This window comes from Sciurus carolinensis, chromosome 3 (assembly GCF_902686445.1).
Source record: "Sciurus carolinensis chromosome 3, mSciCar1.2, whole genome shotgun sequence".
Taxonomy (NCBI): Eukaryota; Metazoa; Chordata; class Mammalia; order Rodentia; family Sciuridae; genus Sciurus; species Sciurus carolinensis.
The window spans coordinates 14205502-14224357 of NC_062215.1; the positions used below are offsets into that span (position 1 = coordinate 14205502).

At 39.3% G+C, this 18856-nt stretch overlaps 1 protein-coding gene across 1 annotated transcript; it reads left to right on the forward strand.

Annotated features, from left to right (window-relative positions):
- Positions 1 to 353: 353 nt before the first annotated feature.
- Positions 354 to 16660, forward strand: Polg2 (DNA polymerase gamma 2, accessory subunit). The gene is made up of 8 exons (XM_047542723.1): positions 354 to 987; positions 4750 to 4876; positions 4998 to 5103; positions 6235 to 6408; positions 11065 to 11205; positions 11308 to 11388; positions 13335 to 13435; positions 15433 to 16660. Exons 1-8 carry the CDS (start codon positions 444 to 446, stop codon positions 15596 to 15598), a joined length of 1440 nt encoding a protein of 479 aa, XP_047398679.1. The 5' UTR covers positions 354 to 443; the 3' UTR covers positions 15599 to 16660.
- The last annotated feature ends 2196 nt before the right edge of the window (positions 16661 to 18856 follow it).

Consider the following 18856-nt stretch of genomic DNA (forward strand, 5'->3'; position numbering starts at 1 on the left):
ACCAAATTTTATTTTTGTAGACACCCTAAGATCAAGAAGCTTATTTGGTGATTTGGAGAACATAAATTTTGGTCGTTTTTCCGGGTTTCTAAGTGTAGAAGTTAAAGGTGACTCAAGTGACTACAGGACGCTGGTGAAAAGTGGGTGAGGACAACGGTACTGATGAAGGACCAAAAGACCAGCAATTGCTGGCGGGGGGCTGGGGGAGGGGGGCGCGACTAAACTACGGAGAGCTGATAGAAGGTAAAGGGCTGAAGAGCCACAACGGGCGGGGCAAGCCGGAAGTGGCTGTCAGTGTGGTGGTGTACTTCCGGAGGTGGGCCCTTCCAGCGCATGCTCACTTCCATCGCCAACGGTGTAGGTCCCCGTGCTTTGCCAGTTTGTGGCAGTTTATTGGGTTCTTCACAGTGATGGAGTATCGTGCTTTTTAACTGTTGAGGGAGATGCGGTCTAGTGCAGCCATCAGGACCTGCCGTAAAGTCTGCAGGTGTCTGTTTTCTGGGTTTGGGGATCGAATAGAAGGGGGGCAAGCCGATTGGTTGACGGAAAGGAGTGACTCCCTCCGAGGACACTTGAACTCCCACGCGGAGCTCCCCCGGGCCTGCGAGCAGACAGAAGCGCCTGAGTCTGCAGAGAGTGAGGCGCTGTTGGAGGTTTGTCAGAGAAGGCATTTTCTTAGCGGAACTAAGCAGCAGCTTAGCCGAGATTCTCTTCTGAGCGGGTGCCACCCCGGTTTTGGAACTTTGGGCATAGAGCTGCGGAAGAACCTGGCCGCAGAATGGTGGTCCTCGGTGGTGGTGTCCAGGGAGCAGGTCTTCGCGGTGGACGCCCCCCACCACAAACCTGGAGACGGCGCCTTCAGGTTAGTTTCTGCAGAAACTCTACGAGAAATCTTGCAAGACAAAGAACTGAGTAAGGAACAGCTAGTAGCATATCTTGAGAACTTATTAAAAACTTCTGGGAAACTACGGGAGAATCTTCTTCACGGTATGGTTCTTCACGATTTCATGCTTCAAAAACAAGTTTGGGGTAGAAAGGCAATCTCGCTCGAGTTTGGAGATTGCATCTGGTCCTTTTTTTTCCATGCAAAGGAATTATCTGGGTCTCGTTTCTCTGAAGTGTTGCGTGGAGTGAATTGGTCCATGGAGTTATTACTGTTTCCTAAAGAATTTGTACGGAGGAAGCTAGTCAGGCTGTCAGCCTCACCAAGCAACCCCATAGATTTTTACAGCTCAGTTGAACAGCCCTAGAATTAAGACCTCAATTCAATTAAGTGTTTGAACCATTTGCTCATTGGTAACAAAATGTTTACAAATATTTCCACAGTTACCTAATTAACTAATCAAGAGAGTTTTTTTTTTTTTTTTTTTTTTTTAAGCAAAAGGAAAAATTCCTCCCTTCTCCCCAAATTAATCTTACTGAAAACTGATCGCCAAACTGTTTTGACCCATTAGGTAATGTTTGCGTTTGCCAACTATTAAGACTGAGCTTTATAAGTGATTGTTGAGTCAACACACATTAACTTGTGGGATATCACTGGCCTTTAAAATCAAACACAATGCCAAGATTCTAAAAGTAAAAAGAAGACCTTCGGTTCTTTATCGGACAGACTTGTTGCCATTTGGTCTCGTTTTTGTGAAATGCTGCACTTGCCATTTTAGTACTATAGAGTAACTTAAAATATCCTAAACATCCATAGTTGTGCCCATGTTGTATCCTTTTAAAAATTTCCTTAATGAAATAAAGCAAATAAAAACAAATTGGTCATCAATATGATGATTTCAGTTTATAATACTTTATTCCATGTTGGCTTTACTTTGGGATGTTGAATCACTATCTGCTCATTTACCCTGACCACAAAACAAATCATTTTTTCCCCTATCTTTGTTAAATGAAAACACTATCCTTCCAGGTGCAGATTCAGAAAATGAGACACGGCTTCCTTAGATATCCATTCATTAGAGCATCTATTTAGTTATGTGCCAGACATTTTCTTGCCTTTAGGAAACTTAAATTGATTTAATTGTGAATCCTTTGGTGGTTTAGTGTTTTTTAGCTTAGACTTACTTAGTTTGCCTCTTTTTCTGTTCCAAGTGCCCTTGTGCTCTTCTGTCTGTCCCATGTCAGAACTGTTGGACAGCCTCTACTTATAACTTTTAAAAAATTCCTAGCCATTCTGTCTCCAAATACTGCCCTGCCCTATTTGTGTCTATCTGTGACTAATTATGTGCTAGACCTTTTCCCCATCTTGTCATCAGTTTTCTTCAACACATTAATCATGTTTTAAAGTTCATATATAATAACTCTAATGTGTCTGTTTCTGGTATCTGTTTTTCTCTGAGCTTTTGGTCATTTGGAATTTTCTCCTGTTATTCAAGGTAATTCATGCATAAAAAGTTTTAGAGATAATTTGAAGTTATAGGTGGAGGAGGATATACTTATGCTCTGGCAAGTAATGGGGAGAAGGTGGGATGCGTATCATCTTCTCCTTCTCTTCCAGATCTTCACTCACCTCTGTTCTAGAGTGTAGTCTTTTTTTTTTTTTTTTTTTTTTGGGGGGGGGGGGGTGCTGGGGATCGAACCCAGGGCCTTGTGCTTACAAGGCAAGCACTCTACCGACTGAGCTATCTCCCCAGCCCCCTAGAGTGTAGTCTTATTAGTGTCCCCAGTGAAAGCTAAGGTGTTTACAAGGCCTGATCCTCCTTGGTGGATGAAAAACGACAAATTTTGTACTTCCCAGTCCCAGCATTTAGCAGGATGCTCTGTTACTTGGGAATTTGAAAAGCAGCACTAAATACTGAGTTCACCTCTCTGCTCTTCCCTACTTTCCAGATCTTGGACCCTCACATTCCCTTCTGCCTTGGTAACTGCCCTGTCTTTACCCAGATTTTAACATAATTTTTGACCAGTATCTCTCATTACAATTTAGTTTTCCTAAATCAAGTAACATACAGTGTTGTAATTTACTGAGCTGTAGTCTGAGTGCACAAAGAACAACAAAGATGTTTATTTTGAACTTTTTACAATTCTAAGTAGGAATATTATAATTTGAACTCTGAAACTATTTTATGTACATTAGAGGATAAAACAAATAGGCAAATGTTATTGGAACCAAGATTTTCACTGTAAGAGAAAAGGCAAAAATAAAAAGGAAGGCAAGAATAAATGGTAATGTTAAATGTGAACTGGGAATATCGGCATGAACTCTTGTGAAAATACATATTTCCTGACTTTCTTCATTGAAAGAGCATAGAAGCAATGACATTCCATAGCAGTGAGCATACCTAGCTCCCAGGTCTTGGTTTCTGAAATGAATAGTGCTTGGGGAAATGGCAGAGAAAGTACTAGGTGAGTTTGGAACACTTAATGGGACTAGAAAGCAAAGACTGGCCTGAAGACTAGTGGGTCATGTCAGAGGACATAGAGACTGGCTTGATTTTGCACAATTTGAGCATTTAAAAAAATAATCACAATGGATCATAACATACCAGGTAAAATAAATCTGAAAGTCCATAGTGTTAATTAAAAAAATAACAATAATAAGCAATGAGGCCAAGGGTGAAGAAGGGGCAGAGGAAGCATTTGTTTTTACAGAAGCTATACAATAAATGTAAGAGGAAAAGTAGCTGAGAAAAATCACCATTTAATAATCATATAGTTCCCAGTATAGTTGATTCAAGCAAGGATCATCAGTGAATTCTAAAATATCAGATGGGAGATGATTGGGAAGCAGGATATTGTTGGGGAGTAGATATTTACTACCTTAACTAAATAATCTTATTTGGTTTTGTCAGTATTGGAATAATTGTGCATTCCTGCTAAAATATAATTAGCTCAAATTTAGTTTTAAGAAAACAGTAGACAAATCACAAATGTAAGGTAATGTATGACAGTCTGGACTCAGTTATTGTCCAGTAAAGTTGAAGCCGGGCGTGGTGGCGCACATATTTAATCCTGCAGCTCAGGAGGCTGAGGAGGCAGCCTCAGCAACAGCGAGGCACTAAGCAACTCTGTGAGACCCTGTCTCTAAATAAAACACAAAATAGGGCTGGGGATGTGGCTCAGTGGTGGAGTGCCCCTGAGTTCAATCCCCAGTTCCCCTGTCCCCCGCAAAAAGAAAGCAAAGTTGAGTCAGGAAGTCTTCTCAGTGGAAAGATTGAAGAACCCTAAAATGCAGTACATGAACCTTAAGAAAGAGAAGAGCAAAAAATGATATTTTTGGGTAACAGAACAAAATATCCACCATATGCTGAACGATACTGTGGTTAAGTTTTAGGTGTAATAAAGGTATGCAGAGATTTTTAAATTTTTTTTTTAGTTGTCAGTGAACCTTTACTTTTAGTGATGCTGAGGATTGAACCCAGTGCCTCACATGCTAGGCCACAACCCCAGCCCCGAGAATATTTTTTTAAAAATATTTTTAGGAGTTGCATGTTGAAGTGTTTGGGAGAGAATAAGAAAAAGAAAACCTGGCAAAATGTTGATAATTGATGAATACTGGTGAAGGATATGCAGGTGTTTATTATATCCAAGTGTCTACTATTTCAACTTTCTTCAGATTTGAAACTCTTCAAACTAGCAGGTTGGGGGGAACTACCTAAAAGTAAGTGGTAATTAAGATCTGTCTATTAACTCCATGGTACTTACCCTGCTGTGTTAGCATTATACTGTTAGTTTGTCTGTAAATTGATGAAAATAATTTGGGTTTCCAGAATCGATTTGTACATGACTGGTGTGTTTTTTTGACAGGTGCCTTGGAGCAGTATGTTAATTGCCTGGATCTGGTAAACAAGAGGCTACCTTATGGCCTTGCTCAGATTGGAATTTGTTTTCATCCTGTTTCTGACACAAAGCAGATTCCTAGTGGTGTTAAAAGGTACAAAATATGGCAAATAACTTAGCCTTGTATTTAAATAGTCCAGAACCAGTTATTTCCACTTCGGGATAAATTATATAATTTTCAGATGAACTAACTCTGATATTTTTGATGTCTAAAGAATTGGTGAGAGGACTGAAGCTTCACTAGTATGGTTTACCTCTGCAAGGACTTCAAGTCAGTGGCTTGATTTCTGGTTGCGTCATCGACTCCTGTGGTGGAGAAAGGTACTACAATAATAACTTTATAGTTAATAACTAAATTATCTTAATTGTCAGAAATAATACTTCTGTGTGACAAATTAACTTGGATTTGATGTAGCTGCATTATATATGTAAGAAATTAGCTATAATAAATGAGCAAATACAAATAAAAACTTTTTGTAATGACTTTCATTGCTCCAGATTATAGGCTTACTTTGGTAAAGACACTTTTTGAGCTCAAATGTTGTTGTTAATAAGAAAATAGAGTTCAAGCCAGGAATGGTGGTGCACTCCAGTCCCAGCTACTCAGAAGACTGAGACAGGAGGGCTGCAAGTTAAAGTTCAGCCTGGGGCTGGGGATATAGGTCAGTTGGTAGAGTGCTTGCCTTGCATGCACAAGGCCCTGGGTTCAATCCCCAGCACCACAAAAATAAAGTTCAGCCTAGGCACCTTAGCAAACACTATCTCAAAATAAAAAATAAGAAGGACTTGAGGAAGTGGGGTACTCAGTGGCAGAGCACTTTCCTAGCATGCTTGGGGCCCTGGGTTCAATCCTTAGTACTGAGAAAATAAGACAAGGTAGAATTCAGACCCCTCTCCTGGCATTCCTTGCTGGGTAGACCTCAACCCTTTCCTCTTTCACAGCCTCAACTTTTGCTTCCTACCTCTGAATGCTCCACGTTAGTCAAAATGACTTTATAGTTTAAAACCAAGTTTTATTATCTAATGAAGAGAGGAGTTGAAGGATTTTTGTATTGTTATTGTCTTACCTTTTCCCTACTTTTAAAAATCCCAAACTCTGACCTAAACTAAATGGGAAAATCACAGATAACCAAGCACTTTACAGAAAGTTAAGAATAGTGACCATCTGATACTTTTTTCTTTATCCTGTTTAGTTCATGTTTAAATTCCCCTCTTATTCATTGGCCACAAAAAGCCTAAGTAGCGTCAATAGTTTTTCTCAACAGTTCTTACAGACTGAAAACCAATATATTTAGCAGTATACTCATGCATACTTAATTAAATTTCAGAAGTTTTACTTGAGACTTGACTGATTTCAGTCAGTTGCTGGATAGAGTCTTAGGCAACTTTAATTCTTAGGATTAATTAGGGGATTAGTGGTAACAAGTTAACAAGACCAACTTTCTTTTCCAGTTTGCCATGAGTCCATCTAACTTCAGCAGCAGTGATTGTCAGGATGAAGAGGGACGAAAAGGAAACAAACTTTACTACAATTTTCCCTGGGGAAAGGAGCCAATAGAAACCCTGTGGAATCTAGGGGATCAAGAACTTTTACACATGTATCCTGGAAATGTGTCTAAATTACACGTACGTTTTAACTTGAGCTCCTGTATGTTGTTTACGCAGATTCTCTGGGATCATTTTTGAACCATTTGAGAATGATTGCAGACCTCCCAAGACCCCTTAATATTTCAGTGTGTATTTTTCAGGTGATACCTATATAACCACAGTGCAGCCATCAGAGTGAGGATTAGCAGTAATCCATTGTTACTATCCATTCCACAGAACCCTTTGGATTTAATTGGTAGGCCTTGGAATGACCTTTATAGGCCTAGGATCTAATCCTGGATCATGTATTTCCTATAGTCTGCTTCACATGACTCTATCTTTCCTGATCTTTCATGACCTTGGCACTTTAAAGGTGTATGGGCTAGTTGCTTTGTAGAATGACCTTGGTGTGGATTTGTCTGATTTACCACAGAAGACTTGCTGCCTCTTCCCAGTGCATCATATTGGAAGGCACATGGCATCAATCTCTTGGTTCAGGTGGTATCTACCAGGTTTCTCTAAAGCTAATAAGCATTTTATATTCATTGATAAGTATTAATAAGTCTTTGGTGGCAGATACTTTTTTTATACATAAATTCTTTGTCCCTAAATTTTGCAGCATCCATTGATGATTTTTGCCCAAATAAGCTAGTACTATGAGGTTTGTCAAAATTTTTTATACTTTCATTATTACTTCTACATTTATTGGTCAGCAGTATACTATATATAGGGTAGAACTTTTCCTCCTTCCCCATTTATTCATTTTCTTGTATTGGTATGGATTCACATATTTCTGTTTTTCTCATGGGTCCAATTTGTTACTGTCATTATTTATTTTGATTTCCAGATTGTCCTAGACACTTCCAGTGTCCTTTTCTTTTCCCCCTGTGCTGGGAACCGAACCCAGTCCTTAGGCACATGAGACAAGCTCTTTACCACTCAGCCACGTCCCCAGCCTTCCAGTGTCCTTTTGACGTGTTTCCTCTCTGTTAGTACTTTCTTACTTTTTATAACAAATTGTCCTAAAAATATGAAGATCATCTTAGATTTTCTTCACCTGGCTATAGAGTCAGCCATTTCCTATTAAAGGAAATGTATTTAAAAACAGATTTTGCCATGAGGTATATTCCTTATAACCAGATATCATTGCTTTTGGGCCCTCTCATGGGTACATGTAGGAAGTGTTGTAGATGATTGCATATGAATGTGTTTACACACTTAACCTCTATGCTTGTATCTCTTAAAATCTAGGTGTTCATATCAGTTCTTCAAATTGCAGTCCAGTGCTTTAGAGGTTATTTTAGTTTCCCTCTGCAAATTGTTTTTATATATTTCTTTCTTATTTTTTTCCATAAATGTATATGGGTTAATAATGTCTGTCTCAATCCACTGTCCTTCCTATCCACACCTACCCCTCCCTTCCCCTCACTCTCCTTTGCACAATCCAAAGTTCATTCTTCCCTACCCATCCCCCATTATGGATCAGCATCTGCTTATCAGAGAAAACATTTGGCCTTTGTTTTTTTGGGATTGGCTTATTTCACTTAGTATGATATTCTCCAGTTCCATTCATTTACCTGCAAATGCCATAATTTCATTCTTTTTTAAGGCTGAGTAATATTCCATTGTGTATATGTACCACATTTTCTTTATCCATTCATCTGTTGAAGGGCATCTAGGTTGGTTCCATAGTTTTGCTATCGTGATCTCTCTGCAAATGTATAATTCTCTTCTCTGACAGTGAGCAACCTGGCACCAAGTATTTTCAGTGTATTTACTTATTTTTCATTTGTTGTATGTAACTATACTTCCTACCATGTTTAGACAAAGCTCAGCCCCAGATATACCAGTCCTCCTACCCCTACACTCTGGATGGATGTTTCATCTAGGTGAAGGAAGAAGGAGGAGAGGCTGGTTGGAAAACTATATCCTGAATGTGCTTTCTCTCTGTGAAAGCCCCCTCGCCCAGTGCTCTCAACAGAACACAGGGAAGGAGAAAGTGTGGCCCTGTCCACTTGGCCTTCTCCCTTCTCTGCCAGAAAGTTGACCCTTGACCTCCTGAGCTGGATGTACCAGGCAGCTTTAAAAGCTCAGCCCTGGCAAGGGGGAAAAAAAAACAATGCTTCTTATACTTGATAAAATAAAACAAAATTTTCTAAAATTTAAACATATGACATAATCCCTAAAGAGAAGGGACCCTGCCTTCCAAAACTTCACCCTGTGCAGTTTTGAATGCACAATTTTCGGCAGTGTACAGGTGGGAGTTGTATGTGCTGTGGGTGGCTAATGCAGTCTTCCAGTGAAAAAAGGTGCCTGAGACTTGAAGATGCTATAATAATGAAAATGTAGTACAGATTGACTAGAAATGTTCTGAATTCTGACTTTTTTAGTTTTTGGAATTTTTGCCATATACATAATGAGATATCTTGGGAGTGGGACCCAAGTCTAGGCATGAGATTAATTTCTGTTTCACATTCATCTTACTCACATAGCCTGCAGATCATTTTAGACAATTTTCATGTGCCTGTGTTTTGACTTTGAGCCATCACATGAGGCCAGGTGTGGAATTTTCTACTTGTGGGTGTCAGTACTCAAAACATTTTGGATTTTTGATTTTAACATTAGAAATGCTCAACCTATAGTTTCTGTATAATGAATAGAAAACTGATTAAATTTGAAATGTGAATAAAATACCTGTAAATAATTAGCTTATTCGAGAACATTTTCCATAATTCCATGAAGATCACACTTCATTTTCAGCTTTCAAATGAAACTTACTTCATTAATTATTATAAAGACCAATTCAAACTTGTGAATAGTGATTTAATGATGATTCTATATCATGGCTATTTAGTCATATGATAGTCTTTATTTTGGTCTGGGGATCGAACCCAGGAGTGCCTAACCACTGAACTACATCCCCAGTCCCTTTAATTGTTTCAAGAGGATCTCTTTAAGTTGCTTATGTCCTCACTAAGTTGCTGAGGCTGGCCTCAAACTTACAATCCTCTTGCCTCAGCCTCCCAAGTTGCTTGGATTATCGGTGTGTGCCTTTGTGCCCAGCTCATGATATTCTTTATTGGAGTAATTTTCACAAATGGAACGTTTTCTACTGCATGATTTTTGCTCTTCCACAAAATTGTTCTTCTGTTTCCATAGTTCACAGAATTATTCATTATTCATTGAATATATTGTAAATTGTTAAATAGAATTTCTGCCATTTAGTGTTTGACTTTAAGAGCTGGGAATGTAGCTCAGGGGTAGAGCACTTGCCTAGTGTGTGTGAGACTCAGGCTTCGACCCCCAGCTCTGCAAAAAGCAAAACAGTCTAGCAATTAGTAATGGCTGAAGAAGAGCTAAGATAGAAAGAAATTCATTCTGGAAGATGTGAGAAATCAGATATCAGATATTCTAGCTAAGACCAGTTGCCATTGGATAGCTTGACATCCATGGATATTCAATTTTAAAATGTTGGAAAACAAAGCATTCTTAATACTTAATAATGTTTCTTTGACTCAGATGGCACCACAGAGTCTTGCAGTGCCTTAGAATTATCATACTCATTATCAGTTCTATAAATGTGTGACAGATATCAGCTGTTAATGGAATTAGATTAGAATTCCAGGTATCAGAAAGTACACTGCTCTTTGAGGGCAAGTTTTTAATCTTTGAAGTGTCATACGCAGTTCAAATGTCAGTATATATATATATGTATGTATTAATGAAGACTGATCATGGATAATTAAAAGAAGTTGAGGGTTTCAGTTGTTTTTTAAGCATTCAAAAATAATCACAGTCGGGTTCATCTACTCAGGAGGCTGAGGCAGGAGAATGGCAAGTTCAAGACCTGTTTGAGCAACTTAACAAGACTGTCTCAAAATAAAAAATATAAAGGGTTTGGGATGTATGTTAGTGGTAAAACACTTACCTAACTTGTATGAGGACCTGGGATCAATACCTAGCACTGCAGGAAAAAAAAAAAAAAAGAAAGAAAGAACAAATATTCAGATAAACAGTGATAATAGGAAGAAAAGAAAAAAGAACTGCTATTATATAAAACTTTAAAACTTCTTAAATTGAAATATTTTAATATTTGAGATAATTCTTCAGTTTAAAAGAAATGTTTATCAATACTTGATGTATGTGATGTATTTATTATATTTTATATTAATAATTATAGCTTTAACCCAAAAGTCAAGTTCTCAAGAGGTGTTTATTATGAAAATTATATTTTAAATATAAATCAATTATATGTTATGAAATTATATTTCCAGAAAATTACACTCTAAATTCCTTTTCCTAAGCACACCAACACCCCTTGCAAGAGCTCTTCCGACCTTTTTAATACTCTTCAAACAGATTTTCCTTAGAGTGTTCCCTTTCTAAATACCATTCTCACCTGGGAAGCACTGAAAACACTTGCTCCCACCGCAGCCGAGTCCACCCTCTCTGGGAGCAGAGCCTGGCACTGCTGTGGTGCAGGTTCACAGCTGATCGTAACCTGGCAGCCTGGGACCCACTCATGAAGTCTGAACTCCCTGAGCGCGGAATGTGCCCCATGCCTAGCACAGGCCTGGCCTAGACTGGATGCTTTGTAAAATGAATTCATAATTTTGTATTCTGATTGTGTCATTCTGAAATATATAATTTTAACAAAGAGTTCAGCTAACATGATAACTCGATTTTTCTGTGAAGGGCCGAGATGGACGGAAAAACGTGGTTCCTTGTGTCCTGTCTGTGAGTGGGGATCTGGACCGAGGCGTGCTGGCTTACCTCTACGATTCTCTCCAGCTCACAGGGAACTCCTTTGTGAGGAAGAAAATCCTTCATAGAAAGGTGCTTTTGGTATTTCAGAGCTGGACTTGGGAAACTAACCCTTGGGGATTTTTCCTTTTGTGTTAATTATGTTTTCCTCCCTTCACCCCTTAATTGCCCTAGGTCCTTAAACTCCACCCTTGCTTGGTCCCTATGAAGGTTGCTCTGGATGTGGGAAGAGGCCCCACCTCGGAGCTAAGACAGGCAAGTTTACACACATGCCGTGATTTTCATTACGACTCTTACTCCAAGTAAACTTGGGGCTTGCCACTTGGAATTTTATTTTTATTTACTTTTGAAAATGTTTTAATTAAACAATGAACTCTGGATAAGTACCGTTAATTGTAGACAGTTGAACTGTGGTATAAAAGAAGCTGAGTTCAATTCAGTGTATTTTACCTATTAAAGTCATGCCCACTAAGTTTCATATCTTACTGATTTTTTATAATTCTGGGGCTGGGGGGACGTAGCTCAGTGGTAGAGTGCTTGCCGGCACAAGGCCCTGGATTCAATCCCCAGCAACACAAAATATAAAAAAAATAAAAAATAAAAATAAATTTAAAAAACCCCCACACAATTTTAGGAATTAAAAAATGTGTACAGATGTCTAATGAATTATTTCTTTCCCTTTTAACTTAATACTTGTTGGTGTTATAAGCAAAGGCTCTAGATCAGTGATTTTGATTTTCCTAAACTATCTGGTTTAATGATTAAGTATTATTGCGAAAATCAGGGCGTTGGTTTTTAGTTTTTTCCTGATATTCCTTCAGCTGTCATCATTTCTGTGGATACTAAGACCCACCCTGGTGAGGTCTGTAAAGTGGCAGCTGTGAACCAAGCAAAGAGGACAATGGCTTGTGCCCCAGGCCCTTGTAGCTTCAAGTTCCTGGGGTTTGAGAAACTGCTCTCAAGGACCACATTTGGTAATATCTGGAGGCATTTTTGATTGTCACCAGAGGGGAGGTGGGGTGTGGCTAAAACCCCTGTGTCTGAAGTGCCCAGGTGACAAGGCACCCTCTGGCTGTTATAAATTTTCCTTTGTTTTGCTTTGTTACTGCATGTTGAGAAATCAGTAAGGTTTACTATGTCATTTAATTATCATGACTTTTCCATTTCCAGTCAGACTTTGTTTCCAGCATTCCACTAAAACTAGTGTCTTCTCTTGGAACATTTTTTGTAGCTGGCTTCTGGAATTCCATGCTGCTGATTTTTCTCACATTTTCCCCCCTGGCTCTTCCCTTGCCTTGATAATAGTAGCATGATCCTAGGGCTCAGTTCTCAACTCTCTTGTGAGTTTAGAGTTAATATTGTTCTTTGGACCTGTATTTTGTCTGATAGAATCAGTTTTGGTTTAATTGAGTTTGTTTTGAATGATAATGATTTAAAATTCTTATTTGATATATCTTTCAGAAGATTTGTATTTAATATGCAGTTTGTAATGCTTAATTTCATTTTCAAAGGAAATATACACCTTATAAAGTATACAATATGTACATAATATGTAACTTATAAACATTAATATGTGAACCCAACAGATGCCAGAGGGCAAGAGAGCTAGAGTAACACAGTCCAAAGAGGTCAGCCTTGCCTGGACACAGAAAGGACCCAAGAAAGGACAGAGAACTGATCCAGAAAGGCAAAAAGAAAATAACTCCACACAGTGGCAAAAGTGGGATTAGAATGGGATAAATCTGACTCTAGAGCTTTTATCTCCCCACCGACCCTGCAAGGCTTCTCCAAAGGTGGAAAGTTCTCTAGGGGTGAGATCAGTGCTTCTTGCATCCTCAAATCAACCCTAAATAAATCTGTAAAGATTTTTAAAAAATATGTGATATTAATGCCTCTTTGTTTATTTTTGCAGTACTGTGGATTGAACTCAGGGCCTTGCACATGCTGGGCCCGTGCTCTACCACTGAGCTACGCTCCTTTTTATTTTATTTTATTTTGAGACAGGGTCTTGCTAAATTGTCTAGACTGTCTTCAACTTGTGGTCCTCCTGCCTTAGCCTCCCAAGTGGCTGGATCACAGGTGTGTGTCACCACACCTGGCTTACTACCCATTTTAGAGATTAAAGAAGATGATTTGTGGTTTCACAAAAATAGGACACTCTTTATTTTTTTCATATTGGAAGTCTTTATATTTTTCTTCAGGTTTGTCAAGGGCTATATAATGAATTGCTAGAAAGTGGAATTTCTGTGTGGCCTGGATATTTGGAAACCATGCCATCTTCATTGGAACAACTTTATTCAAAGTAAGAATTATTTTCCTTGCATTAATAAACATGTTTTTTCCAGTGATTGTATGTGTCTTTAGTTAATGATAATTTAAATCGATCTTTAAACAAAATTATTTCTTACTGTCACTTTTATAGAGCCATGTGCCCTTTAGTCAACCCATTAAGTCCCAAGTTTTCAATTCTGAAAATATTTCAACAAAATTGACAGAGGTGTACTAAAATAGGTTGGAGTCATAATCTAGAATTTATATTTTATATACATTTTCACATATATATATGGAAATTATATTTTTTAAACACTGTAATCATTTACTTTTCTCAAAAGACTATATAGACCTCTAAAAACATAATAATTATTTAAAAGTTCCCATATGTGGTATATCTATTGCTCAATTTAAGTTTCACCTCTGGGATGATGGGTCAAAATGGGTTGATTGCTGTAGCAGGGAACAGCAGGTGTATTTGAGTGCGTGCTGTGTGCAGTTCCAAAACTTCATGTCATAAAGTACGTGCACCTCAGTTTGTCAAACAGGGATGGTGTTATGTATATTAGATGCATTCGTTGAGTCAGGACTCAAGGAACATGAACGGGATGCCTTTCCTTGCTGTCATTTTGGCTCATTCTGAGATTAAGTGGAAGAGAATTCTAGCCAAGCACAGAGCGCTAGGCCTCTCAGGAATTGGCACTTCTGTTCACCAGATTGCTCAAGACTGAAACTGGCTACTGGTCAATCACCCCTAACCTGAACTTTCAAAACCTGAAATACTCTGAAATCCGAAACTTTCTGACGTTTCGCACGTGGAAAATTCCACACCTGACCTCATGCAACAGGTTGTGGCCAAAACACAGGTGCACCAAAGAGATGTCAGCCTGCCTCCTACATAGATGTCAAGTCCACATCTCTGTCTTCACAGTTATCACCCAAGTTAAGGTTACCAGTATCTTTTGTCTAGATTATTAAAATCATCTCCTAACTGATCTCCCTTTATCTAATCTTGCTAGTTCTGCTGTTTCATTAATAAAAGTGATTCATTCTTTTCCTTTAGGTATATTTTTATTTATTTTTTTACCTTTGGGTATTGAATTCAGGTCTTTTGGGTAAAGTATTCTGAAAATTTGTATTTTGAATTTGTTAAAATTTACCTTTTGAATAATGTCTGCAGAAAAATAGCTTTCTCCAAATAGAACAACTAACGGTTTCATCATATATCAAATGAAGAGATGTTACTTGAACTTCCCAGTCCTCATGGGTTCTAAAATCTTATCCTTTGAGTCATGTGGTTATAGCAAGTTATAGTTATTATTTATATGGTTCAGGCTTTATTGTCCCCACATATTTTTATCCATATATTTATTATTAAACACCTACTGTGTCTTATGCACTTTGATGTAGTACTGAACAAGACAAAGTTTCCTGGTCTTGTGAAGCTAATATTCTAGTAGGACAAGATAGATAACAAACAACCAAATAGATAAAATAGTTTTTGATGGGATCCTACAAAGAAAATAAGCATTTAATGAGATAGTGTGACTTGGTAAGCAGAAAGGCCAGTTTAGATATGTTCAGTGATTGCTGAATTAGAAACTATTAGCATGCTAAGTTATAAAGAATGCATGTATTTGGTATAATTTGCTGTATAACTGATCTTTATTATAACCTTGTTTATTATACTAGACTTTAAAATCATTGTTCTTGAATTACAGCCAAGTTCCAAAAGGCTGCGGTTATTATGAGGTTCGTCCACAGTATCACCCCAAAGGATGTGTTGAGGCGTCAGTGTTTATGGAGAGTTTTAGTCTCTTAAGACTTAAGACTTCCCCTATTACAATAAATTACAAACCCTAGGAATTTTGCTTTGAAGATGATTCAGAAACAAAAAATATTGTATTTTTCGACTTCAGCTCCCAGGCCCTGACCTTGAGTTTGGGGGTGGCATGGTTGTGGTTGAAGCTGGTAGTGTGGGTTTGTGGGTTTGTGCTCATGTGTTTTGTTGCTCTGCTCTTTTCTTAGGTATGATGAAATGAGTATCCTCTTCACAGTTTTGATTACTGAAACTACTTTGGAGAATGGATTAATACATCTGAGAAGTAGAGATACCACAATGAAGGAAATGATGCATATATCCAAATTAAAAGACTTTTTAATCAAGTATATATCATCAGCTAAGAACGTATAGGTTTTCACATTTGTATAATAAATACTCCTAATTTGGTTGTCTTATGTTCATTTGGATTGTTTTTAGTCCCTTTGTACTCAGAAGTGAACATTTTTTGGTGCTTTGACTCATTCGGTGTTATACTTTTGATGTGTTCCATCATACCAAGAATATGTTAAGCTACAAGAAACAAAAATTCTACTACACTAGTTTAAGCAAATTGAGGTTTGTTTTTCTCATATAACATGCAAATGCAGGGGACAGACCGTCCAAAGCTAGTGTACCTCTAGATAGTTAGGGACCCAGGCACTGGGTTGACCACCATCTGCAGTATGTTGACTTTTATCTTTGCTTGTTGCCTCATGATCACAGGTGGCTGCTGCATTTCCTTTTTTCTTTCCACCTTCTAATGAGGAAAGTCAAGGAGACAAGAGCCAGCCAGTGAAGATTCTTCCCACTTTAGTTAAGAAAATAAGAGCTTTCCAAGCCATTCCAGTCAGAAGATCTCTTTACATCTCATTGATCAGAACTAGGCCAAGTGGCAGTTGGTCTGGGACCAGTCACTATCTAAGGAAATGGGAATGCACTGGTTTAGTAAAGTGTAACTTTTCCTTTGGGTGCAGTAGTATCTGACTGAAATGGGTTTTGTTATCAGGAAAGAAGAGGGTATTTGTTGTTCGTTTTTGCAGTCCTAGGGATTGAACCCAGAAGTTCTTTACCACTGAGCTACATCCCAAGCCCTTCTTATTTTATTTTGAGATGAGGTCTTGCTAAGTTGCTGAGTCTGGCCTGAAACTTCCAATCCTCCTGCCTCAGCCTCTTGAGTAGTTGTCTTAAGATAAAAAATAAGAAGGGCTGGTGCTGACTCAGTGGCAGAGTGCCCTGGGTTCAAGCCCGAGTACAGGGAGGGGTATGATTTCCATAAAATAAACTTACCTATTTCAAGTGATTGATGAGTGTATGAGTAACTACCATCACAATGACAACAGGACATTTTCATCACCCCACAATGTCCCCTCATGCCATTTTAGACTGCCTTAGTAGTAAACCTTATGAGATTGAGAGCTACTTACCTTGACAGAACTTCCCTCACCCAGATGCTTTTAATATATTTTATGCTCATATTTGCACAAAGTAAAAATTTATGAACTTCAAAATTGTGTCATATTGGTGCATTATTCCACACTGCTATTAGAAACCCTTCTATGAGGCTGGGTGCAGTGGTGCACGCCTGTAATCCCAGCTACTGGCTGAGGCAGGTGGATCACAAGTTTGAGATCAACCTGAACAACCCACCCAAGACCGTGTCCCCAGAATATAAAGGACTGGGGATGCAGCTCAGTGGTAGAGCACCCCTGAGTTCAATCTCCAGTACTGGAGGTGGGGACGGAAAAACAGTCCTATGAAACTCTGTTGATTTTGCCATAAGAATGTTCTTGAAGACAGTGGCCTGCTGTGTTTATAGTATGTCCTCGTGTGAAGAAGTATAGAAATTTCTCCAACTTAAATACCAGGGACTGTGTGCTTCTGAGTCACTGACCTGTGACGTTGCCCCTCTGTATCCACAGGTTGAATCCTATCCGTGGGTTCAACCAAACGTGGATTAAAAGTACTCAGGAAAAAACAAAAAGCCTTGCAACTACCCTAAACCTACTCTCCCGGCCCCTTGTTCTCATTCCCTAAATAACAACTATGTGATAGTATTTACGTTGTCTCGGGTGTCCGTACTCTAGAGCTGACTTAAAGCACAGGGGAGCATGTGCACACGTCTTGTCGTTGATAAGGGACTTGAGCATCTGTGGATCCAATCCCCATGGATACTGAGGGGCAGCTGCATTTTTGTTCATTTACAAAGACTTTGGGTTTAAGTACCCAGACGTCTTAGTGAACAAAACAGACAAGGACCTCCCAGGAGGGGCTTGAGGACAATTTTGGATGAGTGACAGAAGGAAGTGGAACGGGTGACTTACTGGGTGACAGCTGGGCAGGGAGCCCTATGCAGGTGGTCAGGGAAGGCTTCCGAGGATGGGGTGCGTTCTGGACAGAGGGACTGACACACCAGGCCCTGCTTTATTAGGTGGGGGGAAGGCCTGGAAGGGCCAAGGAGCAGAAAGCCAGCCAGGAAGACTGGAGCAGAGCGAGCAGGGGGGAGACAGGTGGACGAGGGGATCCAGGAGGGCACAGGAATCCACTGATCACCCCTCAGGCGAGCCCTCCCCTTGACAGCCTTAGGGAGCGGCAGCACCGAGAGCAAGAGCCTCCTCAGGCTACGATCTCCAGCCCTGGGAGCGGGAGCAGGTGGAGGTGGAGGGCCCTGGAGACTCCTCAGCCCCGCAAGCTCTCTGTGCTGCCCGGGCACTACTCTGCGGGCCCTGCCTTTCCCCAGAGTCCTATAGATTGTTGGTTGTTATCATTTGGATCTTAAATGTGCCCCCAAAGACTTGTTCCCCAGCTGATGGGGATTGGGAGATGATGAAATCATTAGGAGGCGAGCCCAGCTGGAGGGAGGCGGACCTGGCACGTGCCTTGGAAGGGTTTATTTCATCACCAGCGCTTTCCTCTCTCTCCCTCTCTGCTGCCCCGAGCTGAGCAGCCCTGCCCTGCTCTGTGCTCCCTGCCAAGATGTTCTGCCATGGACCAAAACCTCCAAACCCGTTCTTTCCTCAGGTATTTTGCCACAGAAACAGAAACGGGACTAACACATTGATCTTTTTCTTAATGAGTAGTTAGAGCTCGTTATGCATTACGGAACTTTGCACTTACCTGAGACCTGAGTTCAAAATGTTTCCCCCTAGTTATTCTTTGACTTAATTTGGGTTTTTATTTTAAATATAATTTGTGAATAGTTTATCTAATCAAATGTCCTTCATGTCTTCTGGATTATGAGTCATGCCAAGGAAAGCCTTCTCCGTTTTAAGATTATTTTCATTTTTAAATTATTTTTGGTACTATGGATTGAACCGAGAGGTAATTTACCACTGCATTCAATTTACCCCACTCCTTTTCATTTCTTATTTTAAGACAGGTTCTCACTAAGTTGGTTAGGGCATTGCTAAGTTGTTGAGGCTGGCCTTGAACTGCAATCCTCCTGCCTCAGCCTCCTGAGCCGCTGCAATTATAAGAGTGTGCCACCATACCCGGTTTAAGATGTTTTTTCAATCCTCCTTGTTTTTGTCTCATATTTCTATGACTTCCTTTAAAATATTTTAATAATTAATCGATCTGAGTTGTTTTGTTATAAAGAATGATGTAGTCATACAATTTTTATGGTTTTGTTTG